The sequence below is a fragment of the Sceloporus occidentalis genome, unplaced genomic scaffold (assembly GCF_023333645.1).
Source record: "Sceloporus occidentalis isolate IW3139 unplaced genomic scaffold, rSceOcc1.0.p SCAF_69, whole genome shotgun sequence".
NCBI classification, from domain to species: domain Eukaryota; kingdom Metazoa; phylum Chordata; class Lepidosauria; order Squamata; family Phrynosomatidae; genus Sceloporus; species Sceloporus occidentalis.
This window is the reverse complement of record NW_028317049.1, coordinates 3,664,005-3,681,259: the sequence shown is the minus strand read 5'-3', so window position 1 is coordinate 3,681,259 and position 17,255 is coordinate 3,664,005. Positions and strand designations below refer to the sequence as shown.

General features: G+C 57.7%; 1 protein-coding gene across 1 annotated transcript in view; it reads left to right on the top strand.

Moving 5' to 3' along the window:
* HEATR6 (HEAT repeat containing 6) overlaps positions 1-17,255 on the top strand; it is a 63,000-nt gene continuing 45,745 nt past the window's right edge. The window contains exon 1 of the mRNA XM_089494097.1: positions 1-336. Coding sequence (XP_089350223.1) covers positions 124-336 — 213 coding nt within the window. The 5' untranslated portion in view covers positions 1-123. The remainder of the gene's footprint in view (positions 337-17,255) is intronic.

The following is a 17,255-nucleotide window of genomic DNA, read 5'->3' as shown; positions in this document are numbered from 1 at the left end:
TCCCCACCATAGAGAAGCAACGCCTAGAAGGTCCTACTCTAAGCCAAAGACGCCGGAAATGGCCGCGGCCTGCGTTTCCGGGCCGCCTGGTTGCCATAGCGACCGGCAGCCGAGGAAGACAAAATGGCGGCCGAGGCCTCCACAGGGAAAGGGGAAGCGGCGCCGGAGTCGGAGGAAGAGGCCGGGTCCTTTTTGGGGCGCTACCAGGCCCGGCTCTGCGCTCTGCAGCCGGGAGAGGAGAGCGGGAGGCGGACGGAGCTCCACTTGCTCTTCGACCAGCTCCTGTCCGAGAGCAGCAGCCCAGGAGCACCTTCCCCAGGAGAGCTAAGAGGAGAAGTGAGTCAGGAGGAGAAGAAGAAGCACGCCTTCCCTATGAGACACGATTCCCCTGTGCTTCCCTATGGGCAAGCATTCCCCAATGGTTCCCTATGGGCAAGCACTCCCCAAGGCTTCCCTATGGGCAAGTATTCACCAATGGTTCCCTATGGGCAAGTATTCACCAATGGTTCCCTATGGGCAAGCACTCCCCAAGGCCTCCCTATGGGCAAGCATTCCCCAATGGTTCCCTATGGGCAAGCACTCCCCAAGGCCTCCCTATGGGCAAGCACTCCCCAAGGCTTCCCTATGGGCAAGCACTCCCCAAGGCTTCCCTATGGGCAAGCACTCCTCAAGGCTTCCCTATGGGCAAGCACTCCCCAATGGTTCCCTATGGGCAAGCACTCCCCAAGGCTTCCCTATGGGCAAGTATTCACCAATGGTTCCCTATGGGCAAGCACTCCCCAAGGCTTCCCTATGGGCAAGCACTCCCCAAGGCTTCCCTATGGGCAAGCACTCCCCAAGGCTTCCCTATGGGCAAGCACTCCCCAAGGCTTCCCTATGGGCAAGCACTCCCCAAGGCTTCCCTATGGGCAAGCACTCCCCAAGGCTTCCCTATGGGCAAGCACTCCCCAAGGCTTCCCTATGGGCAAGCACTCCCCAAGGCTTCCCTATGGGCAAGCACTCCCCAATGGTTCCCTATGGGCAAGCATTCCCCAATGGTTCCCTATGGGCAAGCACTCCTCAAGGCTTCCCTATGGGCAAGCACTCCCCAATGGTTCCCTATGGGCAAGCACTCCCCAATGGTTCCCTATGGGCAAGCACTCCCCAAGGCTTCCCTATGGGCAAGCACTCCCCAATGGTTCCCTATGGGCAAGCACTCCCCAATGGTTCCCTATGGGCAAGCACTCCCCAATGGTTCCCTATGGGCAAGCACTCCCCAATGGTTCCCTATGGGCAAGCACTCCCCAATGGTTCCCTATGGGCAAGCACTCCCCAATGGTTCCCTATGGGCAAGCACTCCCCAAGGCTTCCCTATGGGCAAGTATTCCCCAATGGTTCCCTATGGGCAAGCATTCCCCAAGGCTTCCCTATGGGCAAGCACTCCCCAAGGCTTCCCTATGGGCAAGCACTCCCCAAGGCTTCCCTATGGGCAAGCATTCCCCAAGGCTTCCCTATGGGCAAGCACTCCCCAATGGTTCCCTATGGGCAAGTATTCCCCAATGGTTCCCTATGGGCAAGCATTCCCCAATGGTTCCCTATGGGCAAGCACTCCCCAATGGTTCCCTATGGGCAAGCACTCCCCAATGGTTCCCCATGGGCAAGCACTCCCCAAGGCTTCCCTATGGGCAAGCACTCCCCAAGGCTTCCCTATGGGCAAGCACTCCTCAAGGCTTCCCTATGGGCAAGCACTCCCCAATGGTTCCCTATGGGCAAGCACTCCCCAATGGTTCCCTATGGGCAAGCACTCCCCAATGGTTCCCTATGGGCAAGCACTCCCCAAGGCTTCCCTATGGGCAAGCACTCCCCAATGGTTCCCTATGGGCAAGCACTCCCCAATGGTTCCCTATGGGCAAGCACTCCCCAATGGTTCCCTATGGGCAAGCACTCCCCAATGGTTCCCTATGGGCAAGCACTCCCCAATGGTTCCCTATGGGCAAGCACTCCCCAATGGTTCCCTATGGGCAAGCACTCCCCAAGGCTTCCCTATGGGCAAGTATTCCCCAATGGTTCCCTATGGGCAAGCATTCCCCAAGGCTTCCCTATGGGCAAGCACTCCCCAAGGCTTCCCTATGGGCAAGCACTCCCCAAGGCTTCCCTATGGGCAAGCACTCCCCAATGGTTCCCTATGGGCAAGCACTCCCCAATGGTTCCCTATGGGCAAGCACTCCCCAAGGGTTCCCTATGGGCAAGCACTCCCCAAGGGTTCCCTATGGGCAAGCACTCCCCAAGGGTTCCCTATGGGCAAGCACTCCCCAAGGGTTCCCTATGGGCAAGCACTCCCCAAGGGTTCCCTATGGGCAAGCACTCCCCAATGGTTCCCTATGGGCAAGCACTCCCCAAGGCTTCCCTATGGGCAAGCACTCCCCAAGGCTTCCCTATGGGCAAGCACTCCCCAAGGCTTCCCTATGGGCAAGCACTCCCCAAGGCTTCCCTATGGGCAAGCATTCCCCAAGGCTTCCCTATGGGCAAGCACTCCCCAAGGCTTTCCAATGGGCCAGCACTCCCCAAGGCTTCCCTATGGGCCAGCACTCCCCAAGGCTTCCCTATGGGCCAGCACTCCCCAAGGCTTCCCTATGGGCAAGCACTCCCCAAGGCTTCCCTATGGGCAAGCACTCCCCAAGGCTTCCCTATGGGCAAGCATTCCCCAAGGCTTCCCTATGGGCAAGCACTCCCCAATGGTTCCCTATGGGCAAGCGTTCCCCAAGGCTTCCCTATGGGCAAGCACTCCCCAAGGCTTCCCTATGGGCAAGCACTCCCCAATGGTTCCCTATGGGGAAGCACTCCCCAAGGCTTCCCTATGGGCAAGCACTCCCCAAGGGTTCCCTATGGGCAAGCACTCCCCAATGGTTTCCTATGGGCAAGCACTCCCCAATGCTTCCCTATGGGCAAGCACTCCCCAATGGTTCTCTATGGGCAAGCACTCCCCAAGGCTTCCCTATGGGCAAGCACTCCCCAATGGTTCCCTATGGGCAAGCACTCCCCAATGGTTCCCTATGGGCAAGCACTCCCCAAGGCTTCCCTATGGGCAAGCACTCCCCAAGGCTTCCCTATGGGCAAGCACTCCCCAAGGCTTCCCTATGGGCAAGCACTCCCCAAGGCTTCCCTATGGGCAAGCACTCCCCAAGGCTTCCCTATGGGCAAGCATTCCCCAATGGTTCCCTATGGGCAAGCACTCCCCAAAGGTTCCCTATGGGCAAGCACTCCCCAATGGTTCCCTATGGGCAAGCACTCCCCAATTGTTCCCTATGGGCAAGCATGCCCCAATGGTTCCCTAAGGGCAAGCACTCCCCAATGGTTCCCTATGGGCAAGCATTCCCCAATGGTTCCCTATGGGCAAGCATTCCCCAATGGTTCCCTATGGGCAAGCACTCCCCAATGGTTCCCTATGGGCAAGCGTTCCCCAAGGCTTCCCTATGGGCAAGCGTTCCCCAATGGTTCCCTATGGGCAAGCACTCCCCAAGGCTTCCCGATGGGCAATCATTCCCCAAGGCTTCCCTATGGGCAATCATTCCCCAAGGCTTCCCTATGGGCAAGCACTCCCCAATGGTTCCCTATGGGCAAGCACTCCCCAAGGCTTCCCTATGTGCAAGCACTCCCCAAGGCGTCCCTATGGGCAAGCACTCCCCAAGGCTTCCCTATTGGCAAGCACTCCCCAATGGTTCCCTATGGGCAAGTATTCCCCAATGGTTCCCTATGGGCAAGCACTCCCCAAGGCTTCCCTATGGGCAAGCACTCCCCAAGGCTTCCCTATGGGCAAGCACTCCCCAAGGCTTCCCTATGGGCAAGCACTCCCCAAGGCTTCCCTATGGGCAAGCACTCCCCAAGGCTTCCCTATGGGCAAGCACTCCCCAAGGCTTCCCTATGGGCAAGCACTCCCCAATGGTTCCCTATGGGCAAGCACTCCCCAAGGCTTCCCTATGGGCAAGCACTCCCCAAGGCTTCCCTATGGGCAAGCATTCCCCAAGGTTTCCCTATGGGCAAGCACTCCCCAAGGCTTCCCTATGGGCAAGCACTCCCCAAGGCTTCCCTATGGGCAAGCACTCTCCAATGGTTCCCTATGGGCAAGCATTCCCCAATGGTTCCCTATGGGCAAGCATTCCCCAAGGCTTCCCTATGGGCAAGCACTCCCCAAGGCTTCCCTATGGGCAAGCATTCCCCAATGGTTCCCTATGGGCAAGCATTCCCCAAGGCTTCCCTATGGGCAATCATTCCCCAAGGCTTTCCTATGGGCAAGCACTCCCCAATGGTTTCCTATGGGCAAGCACTCCCCAAGGCTTCCCTATGGGCAAGCACTCCCCAAGGCTTCCCTATGGGCAAGCACTCCCCAATGGTTCCCTATGGGCAAGCACTCCCCAAGGCTTCCCTATGGGCAAATATTCCCCAATGGTTCCCTATGGGCAAGCATTCACCAATGGTTCGCTATGGGCAAGCATTCCCCAAGGTTTCCCTATGGGCAAGCACTCCCCAATGGTTCCCTATGGGCAAGCACTCCCCAAGGCTTCCCTATGGGCAAGCACTCCCCAAGGCTTCCCGATGGGCAAGGACTCCCCAATGGTTCCCTATGGGCAAGTAGTCCCCAATGGTTCCCTATGGTCAAGCACTCCCAAAGGCTTCCCTATGGGCAAGCACTCCCCAAGGCTTCCCTATGGGCAAGCACTCCCCAAGGCTTCCCTATGGGCAAGCACTCCCCAAGGCTTCCCTATGGGCAAGCACTCCCCAAGGGTTCCCTATGGGCAAGCACTCCCCAATGGTTCCCTATGGGCAAGCACTCCCCAAGGCTTCCCTATGGGCAAGCACTCCCCAAGGCTTCCCTATGGGCAAGCATTCCCCAAGGCTTCCCTATGGGCAAGCACTCCCCAAGGCTTCCCTATGGGCAAGCACTCCCCAAGGCTTCCCTATGGGCAAGCACTCTCCAATGGTTCCCTATGGGCAAGCGTTCCCCAATGGTTCCCTATGGGCAAGCATTCCCCAAGGCTTCCCTATGGGCAAGCACTCCCCAAGGCTTCCCTATGGGCAAGCACTCCCCAGGGCTTCCCTATGGGCAAGCACTCCCCAAGGCTTCCCTATGGGCAAGCACTAACCAATGGTTCCCTATGGGCAAGTATTCCCCAATGGTTCCCTATGGGCAAGCATTCCTCAATGGTTCCCAATGGGCAAGCATTCCCCAGTGGTTCCCTATGGGCAAGCACTCCCCAAGGCTTCCCTATGGGCAAGCATTCCCCAATGGTTCCCTATGGGCAAGCATTCCCCAAGGCTTCCCTATGGGCAAGCACTCCCCAAGGCTTCCCTATGGGCAAGCACTCCCCAGGGCTTCCCTATGGGCAAGCACTCCCCAGGGCTTCCCTATGGGCAAGCACTCCCCAAGGCTTCCCTATGGGCAAGCACTCCCCAAGGCTTCCCTATGGGCAAGTATTCCCCAATGGTTCCCCATGGGCAAGCATTCCCCAAGGCTTCCCTATGGGCAAGCACTCCCCAAGGCTTCCCTATGGGCAAGCACTCCCCAAGGCTTCCCTATGGGCAAGCACTCCCCAAGGCTTCCGTATGGGCAACAACTCCCCAAGGCTTCCCTATGGGCAAGCACTCCCCAAGGCTCCCCTATGGGCAAGCACTCCCCAATGGTTCCCTATGGGCAAGCACTCCCCAAGGCTTCCCTATGGGCAAGCACTCCCCAATGGTTCCCTATGGGCAAGTATTCCCCAAGGCTTCCCTATGTGCAAGCATTCCCCAAGGCTTCCCTATGGGCAAGCACTCCCCAGGGCTTCCCTATGGGCAAGCACTCCCCAAGGCTTCCCTATGGGCAAGCACTCCCCAATGGTTCCCTATGGGCAAGTATTCCCCAATGGTTCCCTATGGGCAAGCATTCACCAATGGTTCCCTATGGGCAAGCATTCCCCAAGGTTTCCCTATGGGCAAGCACTCCCCAAGGCTTCCCTATGGGCAAGCACTCCCCAAGGCTTCCCTATGGGCAAGCACTCTCCAATGGTTCCCTATGGGCAAGCATTCCCCAATGGTTCCCTATGGGCAAGCATTCCCCAAGGCTTCCCTATGGGCAAGCACTCCCCAAGGCTTCCCTATGGGCAAGCATTCCCCAATGGTTCCCTATGGGCAAGCATTCCCCAAGGCTTCCCTATGGGCAATCATTCCCCAAGGCTTCCCTATGGGCAAGCACTCCCCAATGGTTTCCTATGGGCAAGCACTCCCCAAGGCTTCCCTATGGGCAAGCACTCCCCAAGGCTTCCCTATGGGCAAGCACTCCCCAATGGTTCCCTATGGGCAAGCACTCCCCAAGGCTTCCCTATGGGCAAATATTCCCCAATGGTTCCCTATGGGCAAGTATTCCCCAATGGTTCCCTATGGGCAAGCATTCACCAATGGTTCGCTATGGGCAAGCATTCCCCAAGGTTTCCCTATGGGCAAGCACTCCCCAATGGTTCCCTATGGGCAAGCACTCCCCAAGGCTTCCCTATGGGCAAGCACTCCCCAAGGCTTCCCTATGGGCAAGCACTCCCCAAGGCTTCCCGATGGGCAAGGACTCCCCAATGGTTCCCTATGGGCAAGTAGTCCCCAATGGTTCCCTATGGTCAAGCACTCCCAAAGGCTTCCCTATGGGCAAGCACTCCCCAAGGCTTCCCTATGGGCAAGCACTCCCCAAGGCTTCCCTATGGGCAAGCACTCCCCAAGGCTTCCCTATGGGCAAGCACTCCCCAAGGGTTCCCTATGGGCAAGCACTCCCCAATGGTTCCCTATGGGCAAGCACTCCCCAAGGCTTCCCTATGGGCAAGCACTCCCCAAGGCTTCCCTATGGGCAAGCATTCCCCAAGGCTTCCCTATGGGCAAGCACTCCCCAAGGCTTCCCTATGGGCAAGCACTCCCCCAGGCTTCCCTATGGGCAAGCACTCTCCAATGGTTCCCTATGGGCAAGCGTTCCCCAATGGTTCCCTATGGGCAAGCATTCCCCAAGGCTTCCCTATGGGCAAGCACTCCCCAAGGCTTCCCTATGGGCAAGCACTCCCCAGGGCTTCCCTATGGGCAAGCACTCCCCAAGGCTTCCCTATGGGCAGGCACTAACCAATGGTTCCCTATGGGCAAGTATTCCCCAATGGTTCCCTATGGGCAAGCATTCCTCAATGGTTCCCAATGGGCAAGCATTCCCCAGTGGTTCCCTATGGGCAAGCACTCCCCAAGGCTTCCCTATGGGCAAGCATTCCCCAATGGTTCCCTATGGGCAAGCATTCCCCAAGGCTTCCCTATGGGCAAGCACTCCCCAAGGCTTCCCTATGGGCAAGCACTCCCCAGGGCTTCCCTATGGGCAAGCACTCCCCAGGGCTTCCCTATGGGCAAGCACTCCCCAAGGCTTCCCTATGGGCAAGCACTCCCCAAGGCTTCCCTATGGGCAAGTATTCCCCAATGGTTCCCCATGGGCAAGCATTCCCCAAGGCTTCCCTATGGGCAAGCACTCCCCAAGGCTTCCCTATGGGCAAGCACTCCCCAAGGCTTCCCTATGGGCAAGCACTCCCCAAGGCTTCCGTATGGGCAACAACTCCCCAAGGCTTCCCTATGGGCAAGCACTCCCCAAGGCTCCCCTATGGGCAAGCACTCCCCAATGGTTCCCTATGGGCAAGCACTCCCCAAGGCTTCCCTATGGGCAAGCACTCCCCAATGGTTCCCTATGGGCAAGTATTCCCCAATGGTTCCCTATGGGCAAGCATTCCCCAAGGCTTCCCTATGGGCAAGCACTCCCCAGGGCTTCCCTATGGGCAAGCACTCCCCAAGGCTTCCCTATGGGCAAGCACTCCCCAATGGTTCCCTATGGGCAAGTATTCCCCAATGGTTCCCTATGGGCAAGCATTCACCAATGGTTCCCTATGGGCAAGCATTCCCCAAGGTTTCCCTATGGGCAAGCACTCCCCAATGGTTCCCTATGGGCAAGCACTCCCCAAGGCTTCCCTATGGGCAAGCACTCCCCAAGGCTTCCCTATGGGCAAGCACTCCCCAATGGTTCCCTATGGGCAAGTATTCCCCAATGGTTCCCTATGGGCAAGCATTCCCCAAGGCTTCCCTATGGGCAAGCATTCCCCAAGGCTTCCCTATGGGCAAGCACTCCCCAGGGCTTCCCTATGGGCAAGCACTCCCCAGGGCTTCCCTATGGGCAAGCACTCCCCAAGGCTTCCCTATGGGCAAGCACTCCCCAATGGTTCCCTATGGGCAAGCATTCCCCAATGGTTCCCTATGGGCAAGCATTCCCCAATGGTTCCCTATGGGCAAGCATTCCCCAATGGTTCCCTATGGGCAAGCACTCCCCAAGGCTTCCGTATGGGCAAGCATTCCCCAAGGCTTCCCTATGGACAAGCACTCCCCAAGGCTTCCCTATGGGCAAGCACTCCCCAAGGCTTCCCTATGGGCAAGCACTCCCCAATGGTTCCCTATGGGCAAGTATTCCCCAATGGTTCCCTATGGGAAGCATTCCCCAATGGTTCCCTATGGGCAAGCACTCCCCAATGGTTCCCTATGGGCAAGCACTCCCCAATGGTTCCCTATGGGCAAGCACTCCCCAATGGTTCCCTATGGGCAAGTATTCCCCAATGGTTCCCTATGTGCAAGCACTCCCCAAGGCTTCCCTATGTGCAAGCACTCCCCAAGTCTTCCCTATGGGCAAGCACTCCCCAAGGCTTCCCTATGGGCAAGCACTCCCCAATGGTTCCCTATGGGCAAGCACTCCCCAATGGTTCCCTATGGGCAAGTATTCCCCAATGGTTCCCTATGGGCAAGCATTCCCCAAGGCTTCCCTATGGGCAAGCACTCCCCAAGGCTTCCGTATGGGCAAGCATTCCCCAAGGCTTCCCTATGGGCAAGCACTCCCCAAGGCTTCCCTATGGGCAAGCACTCCCCAAGGCTTCCCTATGGGCAAGCACTCCCCAATGGTTCCCTATGGGCAAGTATTCCCCAATGGTTCCCTATGGGCAAGCATTCCCCAATGGTTCCCTATGGGCAAGCACTCCCCAATGGTTCCCTATGGGCAAGCACTCCCCAATGGTTCCCTATGGGCAAGCACTCCCCAATGGTTCCCTATGGGCAAGTATTCCCCAATGGTTCCCTATGTGCAAGCACTCCCCAAGGCTTCCCTATGTGCAAGCACTCCCCAAGGCTTCCCTATGGGCAAGCACTCCCCAAGGCTTCCCTATGGGCAAGCACTCCCCAATGGTTCCCTATGGGCAAGTATTCCCCAATGGTTCCCTATGGGCAAGCATTCCCCAAGGCTTCCCTATGGGCAAGCACTCCCCAGGGCTTCCCTATGGGCAAGCACTCCCCAGGGCTTCCCTATGGGCAAGCACTCCCCAAGGCTTCCCTATGGGCAAGCACTCCCCAAGGCTTCCCTATGGGCAAGCACTCCCCAAGGCTTCCCTATGTGCAAGCACTCCCCAAGGCTTCCCTATGTGCAAGCACTCCCCAAGGCTTCCCTATGGGCAAGCACTCCCCAATGGTTCCCTATGGGCAAGTATTCCCCAATGGTTCCCTATGGGCAAGCATTCCCCAATGGTTCCCTATGGGCAAGCATTCCCCAGTGGTTCCCTATGGGCAAGCACTCCTCAAGGCTTCCCTATGGGCAAGCATTCCCCAATGGTTCCCTATGGGCAAGCATTCCCGAAGGCTTCCCTATGGGCAAGCACTCCCCAAGGCTTCCCTATGGGCAAGCACTCCCCAGGGCTTCCCTATGGGCAAGCACTCCCCAAGGCTTCCCTATGGGCAAGCACTCCCCAAGGCTTCCCTATGGGCAAGCACTCCCCAATGGTTCCCTATGGGCAAGTATTCCCCAATGGTTCCCCATGGGCAAGCATTCCCCAAGGCTTCCCTATGGGCAAGCACTCCCCAAGGCTTCCCTATGGGCAAGCACTCCCCAAGGCTTCCCTATGGGCAAGCACTCCCCATTGGTTCCCTATGGGCAAGTATTCCCCAATGGTTCCCTATGGGAAGCATTCCCCAATGGTTCCCTATGGGCAAGCACTCCCCAATGGTTCCCTATGGGCAAGCACTCCCCAATGGTTCCCTATGGGCAAGCACTCCCCAATGGTTCCCTATGGGCAAGTATTCCCCAATGGTTCCCTATGTGCAAGCACTCCCCAAGGCTTCCCTATGTGCAAGCACTCCCCAAGGCTTCCCTATGGGCAAGCACTCCCCAAGGCTTCCCTATGGGCAAGCACTCCCCAATGGTTCCCTATGGGCAAGCACTCCCCAATGGTTCCCTATGGGCAAGTATTCCCCAATGGTTCCCTATGGGCAAGCATTCCCCAAGGCTTCCCTATGGGCAAGCACTCCCCAAGGCTTCCGTATGGGCAAGCATTCCCCAAGGCTTCCCTATGGGCAAGCACTCCCCAAGGCTTCCCTATGGGCAAGCACTCCCCAAGGCTTCCCTATGGGCAAGCACTCCCCAATGGTTCCCTATGGGCAAGCACTCCCCAATGGTTCCCTATGGGCAAGTATTCCCCAATGGTTCCCTATGGGCAAGCATTCCCCAATGGTTCCCTATGGGCAAGCACTCCCCAATGGTTCCCTATGGGCAAGCACTCCCCAATGGTTCCCTATGGGCAAGCACTCCCCAATGGTTCCCTATGGGCAAGTATTCCCCAATGGTTCCCTATGTGCAAGCACTCCCCAAGGCTTCCCTATGTGCAAGCACTCCCCAAGGCTTCCCTATGGGCAAGCACTCCCCAAGGCTTCCCTATGGGCAAGCACTCCCCAATGGTTCCCTATGGGCAAGTATTCCCCAATGGTTCCCTATGGGCAAGCATTCCCCAAGGCTTCCCTATGGGCAAGCACTCCCCAGGGCTTCCCTATGGGCAAGCACTCCCCAGGGCTTCCCTATGGGCAAGCACTCCCCAAGGCTTCCCTATGGGCAAGCACTCCCCAAGGCTTCCCTATGGGCAAGCACTCCCCAAGGCTTCCCTATGTGCAAGCACTCCCCAAGGCTTCCCTATGTGCAAGCACTCCCCAAGGCTTCCCTATGGGCAAGCACTCCCCAATGGTTCCCTATGGGCAAGTATTCCCCAATGGTTCCCTATGGGCAAGCATTCCCCAATGGTTCCCTATGGGCAAGCATTCCCCAGTGGTTCCCTATGGGCAAGCACTCCTCAAGGCTTCCCTATGGGCAAGCATTCCCCAATGGTTCCCTATGGGCAAGCATTCCCGAAGGCTTCCCTATGGGCAAGCACTCCCCAAGGCTTCCCTATGGGCAAGCACTCCCCAGGGCTTCCCTATGGGCAAGCACTCCCCAAGGCTTCCCTATGGGCAAGCACTCCCCAAGGCTTCCCTATGGGCAAGCACTCCCCAATGGTTCCCTATGGGCAAGTATTCCCCAATGGTTCCCCATGGGCAAGCATTCCCCAAGGCTTCCCTATGGGCAAGCACTCCCCAAGGCTTCCCTATGGGCAAGCACTCCCCAAGGCTTCCCTATGGGCAAGCACTCCCCAAGGCTTCCCTATGGGCAAGCACTCCCCAAGGCTTCCCTATGGGCAAGCACTCCCCAATGGTTCCCTATGGGCAAGCACTCCCCAAAGCTTCCCTATGGGCAAGCACTCCCCAATGGTTCTCTATGGGCAAGTATTCCCCAATGGTTCCCTATGGGCAAGCATTCCCCAAGGCTTCCCTATGGGCAAGCACTCCCCAAGGCTTCCCTATGGGCAAGCACTCCCCAGGACTTCCCTATGGGCAAGCACTCCCCAAGGCTTCCCTATGGGCAAGCACTCCCCAATGGTTCCCTATGGGCAAGCATTCCCCAATGGTTCCCTATGGGCAAGCATTCCCCAATGGTTCCCTATGGGCAAGCATTCCCCAATGCTTCCCTATGGGCAAGCACTCCCCAATGGTTCCCTATGGGCAAGCACTCCCCAAGGCTTCCCTATGGGCAAGCACTCCCCAAGGCTTCCCTATGGGCAAGCACTCCCCAAGGCTTCCCTATGGGCAAGCACTCCCCAATGGTTCCCTATGGGCAAGTATTCCCCAATGGTTCCCTATGGGCAAGTATTCCCCAATGGTTCCCTATGGGCAAGTATTCCCCAATGGTTCCCTATGGGCAAGCATTCCCCAATGGTTCCCTATGGGCAAGCACTCCCCACGGCTTCCCTATGAGCAAGCACTCCCCAAGGCTTCCCTATGGGCAAGCACTCCCCAAGGCTTCCCTATGGGCAAGCATTCCCCAAGGCTTCCCTATGGGCAAGCATTCCCCAAGGCTTCCCTATGGGCAAGCTTTCCCCAAGGCTTCCCTATGGGCAAGCGTTCCCCAAGGCTTCCCTATGGGCAAGCGTTCCCCAATGGTTCCCTATGGGCAAGCGCTCCCCAAGGCTTCCCTATGGGCAAGCGCTCCCCAAGGCTTCCCTATGGGCAAGCACTCCCCAAGGCTTCCCTATGGGCAAGCACTCCCCAATGGTTCCCTATGGGCAAGCTCTCCCCAAGGCTTCCCTATGGGCAAGCACTCCCCAAGGCTTCCCTATGGGCAAGCACTCCCCAATGGTTCCCTATGGGCAAGCACTCCCCAAGGCTTCCCTATGGGCAAGCACTCCCCAATGGTTCCCTATGGGCAAGCCCTCCCCAGTGGTTCCCTATGGGCAAGCACTCCCCAAGGCTTCCCTATGGGCAAGCACTCCCCAATGGTTCCCTATTGGCCAGCACTCCCCAATGGTTCCCTATGGGCAAGCACTCCCCAATGGTTCCCTATGGGCAAGCATTCCCCAAGGCTTCCCTATGGGCAAGCACTCCCCAAGGCTTCCCTATGGGCAAGCACTCTCCAATGGTTCCCTATGGGCAAGCATTCCCCAATGGTTCCCTATGGGCAAGCATTCCCCAAGGCTTACCTATGGGCAAGCACTCCCCAAGGCTTCCCTATGGGCAAGCACTCCCCAGGGCTTCCCTATGGGCAAGCACTCCCCAAGGCTTCCCTATGGGCAAGCACTAACCAATGGTTCCCTATGGGGAAGTTTTCCCCAATGGTTCCCTATGGGCAAGCATTCCCCAATGGTTCCCTATGGGCAAGCATTCCCCAGTGGTTCCCTATGGGCAAGCACTCCCAAAGGCTTCCCTATGGGCAAGCATTCCCCAATGGTTCCCTATGGGCAAGCATTCCCCAAGGCTTCCCTATGGGCAAGCACTCCCCAATGGTTCCCTATGGGCAAGTATTCCCCAATGGTTCCCTATGGGCAAGCATTCCCAAATTGTTCCCTATGGGCAAGCATTCCCCAATGGTTCCCTATGGGCTAGCACTCCCCAATGGTTCCCTATGGGCAAGCACTCCCCAAGGCTTCCCTATGGGCAAGCACTCCCCAAGGCTTCCCTATGGGCAAGCACTCCCCAAGGCTTCCCTATGGGCAAGCACTCCCCAATGGTTCCCTATGGGCAAGTATTCCCCAATGGTTCCCTATGGGCAAGCATTCCCCAATGGTTCCCTATGGGCAAGCATTCCCCAATGGTTCCCTATGGGCAAGCACTCCCCAAGGCTTCCCTATGGGCAAGTATTCCCCAATGGTTCCCTATGAGCAAGCACTCCCCAAGGCTTCCCTATGGGCAAGCACTCCCCAAGGCTTCCCTATGGGCAAGCATTCCCCAAGGCTTCCCTATGGGCAAGCATTCCCCAAGGCTTCCCTATGGGCAAGTATTCCCCAATGGTTCCCTATGGGCAAGCATTCCCCAAGGCTTCCCTATGGGCAAGCGTTCCCCAAGGCTTCCCTATTGGCAAGCGTTCCCCAATTGTTCCCTATGGGCAAGCACTCCCCAAGGCTTCCCTATGGGCAAGCACTCCCCAAGGCTTCCCTATGGGCAAGCACTCCCCAAGGCTTCCCTATGGGCAAGCACTCCCCAAGGCTTCCCTATGGGCAAGCACTCCCCAATGGTTCCCTATGGGCAAGCACTCCCCAAGGCTTCCCTATGGGCAAGCACTCCCCAATGGTTCCCTATGGGCAAGCCCTCCCCAGTGGTTCCCTATGGGCAAGCACTCCCCAAGGCTTCCCTATGGGCAAGCACTCCCCAATGGTTCCCTATGGGCAAGCACTCCCCAATGGTTCCCTATGGGCAAGCACTCCCCAATGGTTCCCTATGGGCAAGCATTCCCCAATGGTTCCCTATGGGCAAGCATTCCCCAGTGGTTCCCTATGGGCAAGCACTCCCCAAGGCTTCCCTATGGGCAAGCATTCCCCAATGGTTCCCTATGGGCAAGCATTCCCCAAGGCTTCCCTATGGGCAAGCACTCCCCAAGGCTTCCCTATGGGCAAGCACTCCCCAGGGCTTCCCTATGGGCAAGCATTCCCCAAGGCTTCCCTATGGGCAAGCACTCCCCAAGGCTTCCCTATGGGCAAGCGTTCCCCAAGGCTTCCCTATGGGCAAGCGTTCCCCAATGGTTCCCTATGGGCAAGCATTCCCCAATGGTTCCCTATGGGCAAGCACTCCCCAAGGCTTCCCTATGGGCAAGCACTCCCCAAGGCTTCCCTATGGGCAAGCACTCCCCAAGGCTTCCCTATGGGCAAGCACTCCCCAAGGCTTCCCTATGGGCAAGCACTCCCCAAGGCTTCCCTATGGGCAAGCACTCCCCAATGGTTCCCTATGGGCAAGCACTCCCCAAGGCTTCCCTATGGGCAAGCACTCCCCAATGGTTCCCTATGGGCAAGCCCTCCCCAGTGGTTCCCTATGGGCAAGCACTCCCCAAGGCTTCCCTATGGGCAAGCACTCCCCAATGGTTCCCTATTGGCCAGCACTCCCCAATGGTTCCCTATGGGCAAGCACTCCCCAATGGTTCCCTATGGGCAAGCATTCCCCAAGGCTTCCCTATGGGCAAGCACTCCCCAAGGCTTCCCTATGGGCAAGCACTCTCCAATGGTTCCCTATGGGCAAGCATTCCCCAATGGTTCCCTATGGGCAAGCATTCCCCAATGGTTCCCTATGGGCAAGCACTCCCCAAGGCTTCCCTATGGGCAAGCACTCCCCAATGGTTCCCTATGGGCAAGCACTCCCCAAGGCTTCCCTATGGGCAAGCACTCCCCAAGGCTTCCCTATGGGCAAGCACTCCCCAATGGTTCCCTATGGGCAAGCACTCCCCAAGGCTTCCCTATGGGCAAGCACTCCCCAATGGTTCCCTATGGGCAAGCCCTCCCCAGTGGTTCCCTATGGGCAAGCACTCCCCAAGGCTTCCCTATGGGCAAGCACTCCCCAATGGTTCCCTATTGGCCAGCACTCCCCAATGGTTCCCTATGGGCAAGCACTCCCCAATGGTTCCCTATGGGCAAGCATTCCCCAAGGCTTCCCTATGGGCAAGCACTCCCCAAGGCTTCCCTATGGGCAAGCACTCTCCAATGGTTCCCTATGGGCAAGCATTCCCCAAGGCTTACCTATGGGCAAGCACTCCCCAAGGCTTCCCTATGGGCAAGCACTCCCCAGGGCTTCCCTATGGGCAAGCACTCCCCAAGGCTTCCCTATGGGCAAGCACTAACCAATGGTTCCCTATGGGGAAGTTTTCCCCAATGGTTCCCTATGGGCAAGCATTCCCCAATGGTTCCCTATGGGCAAGCATTCCCCAGTGGTTCCCTATGGGCAAGCACTCCCCAAGGCTTCCCTATGGGCAAGCATTCCCCAATGGTTCCCTATGGGCAAGCATTCCCCAAGGCTTCCCTATGGGCAAGCACTCCCCAATGGTTCCCTATGGGCAAGTATTCCCCAATGGTTCCCTATGGGCAAGCATTCCCCAATGGTTCCCTATGGGCAAGCATTCCCCAATGGTTCCCTATGGGCAAGCACTCCCCAATGGTTCCCTATGGGCAAGCACTCCCCAAGGCTTCCCTATGGGCAAGCACTCCCCAAGGCTTCCCTATGGGCAAGCACTCCCCAAGGCTTCCCTATGGGCAAGCATTCCCCAAGGCTTCCCTATGGGCAAGTATTCCCCAATGGTTCCCTATGGGCAAGCATTCCCCAAGGCTTCCCTATGGGCAAGCGTTCCCCAAGGCTTCCCTATTGACAAGCGTTCCCCAAGGCTTCCCTATGGGCAAGCGTTCCCCAATGGTTCCCTATGGGCAAGCATTCCCCAATGGTTCCCTATGGGCAAGCACTCCCCAAGGCTTCCCTATGGGCAAGCACTCCCCAAGGCTTCCCTATGGGCAAGCACTCCCCAAGGCTTCCCTATGGGCAAGCACTCCCCAAGGCTTCCCTATGGGCAAGCACTCCCCAAGGCTTCCCTATGGGCAAGCACTCCCCAATGGTTCCCTATGGGCAAGCACTCCCCAAGGCTTCCCTATGGGCAAGCACTCCCCAATGGTTCCCTATGGGCAAGCCCTCCCCAGTGGTTCCCTATGGGCAAGCACTCCCCAAGGCTTCCCTATGGGCAAGCACTCCCCAATGGTTCCCTATTGGCCAGCACTCCCCAATGGTTCCCTATGGGCAAGCACTCCCCAATGGTTCCCTATGGGCAAGCATTCCCCAAGGCTTCCCTATGGGCAAGCACTCCCCAAGGCTTCCCTATGGGCAAGCACTCTCCAATGGTTCCCTATGGGCAAGCATTCCCCAATGGTTCCCTATGGGCAAGCATTCCCCAAGGCTTACCTATGGGCAAGCACTCCCCAAGGCTTCCCTATGGGCAAGCACTCCCCAGGGCTTCCCTATGGGCAAGCACTCCCCAAGGCTTCCCTATGGGCAAGCACTAACCAATGGTTCCCTATGGGGAAGTTTTCCCCAATGGTTCCCTATGGGCAAGCATTCCCCAATGGTTCCCTATGGGCAAGCATTCCCCAGTGGTTTCCTATGGGCAAGCACTCCCCAAGGCTTCCCTATGGGCAAGCATTCCCCAATGATTCCCTATGGGCAAGCATTCCCCAAGGCTTCCCTATGGGCAAGCACTCCCCAATGGTTCCCTATGGGCAAGTATTCCCCAATGGTTCCCTATGGGCAAGCATTCCCCAATGGTTCCCTATGGGCAAGCATTCCCCAATGGTTCCCTATGGGCAAGCACTCCCCAATGGTTCCCTATGGGCAAGCACTCCCCAAGGCTTCCCTATGGGCAAGCACTCCCCAAGGCTTCCCTATGGGCAAGCACTCCCCAAGGCTTCCCTATGGGCAAGCACTCCCCAATGGTTCCCTATGGGCAAGTATTCCCCAATGGTTCCCTATGGGCAAGCATTCCCCAATGGTTCCCTATGGGCAAGCATTCCCCAATGGTTCCCTATGGGCAAGCACTCCCCAATGGTTCCCTA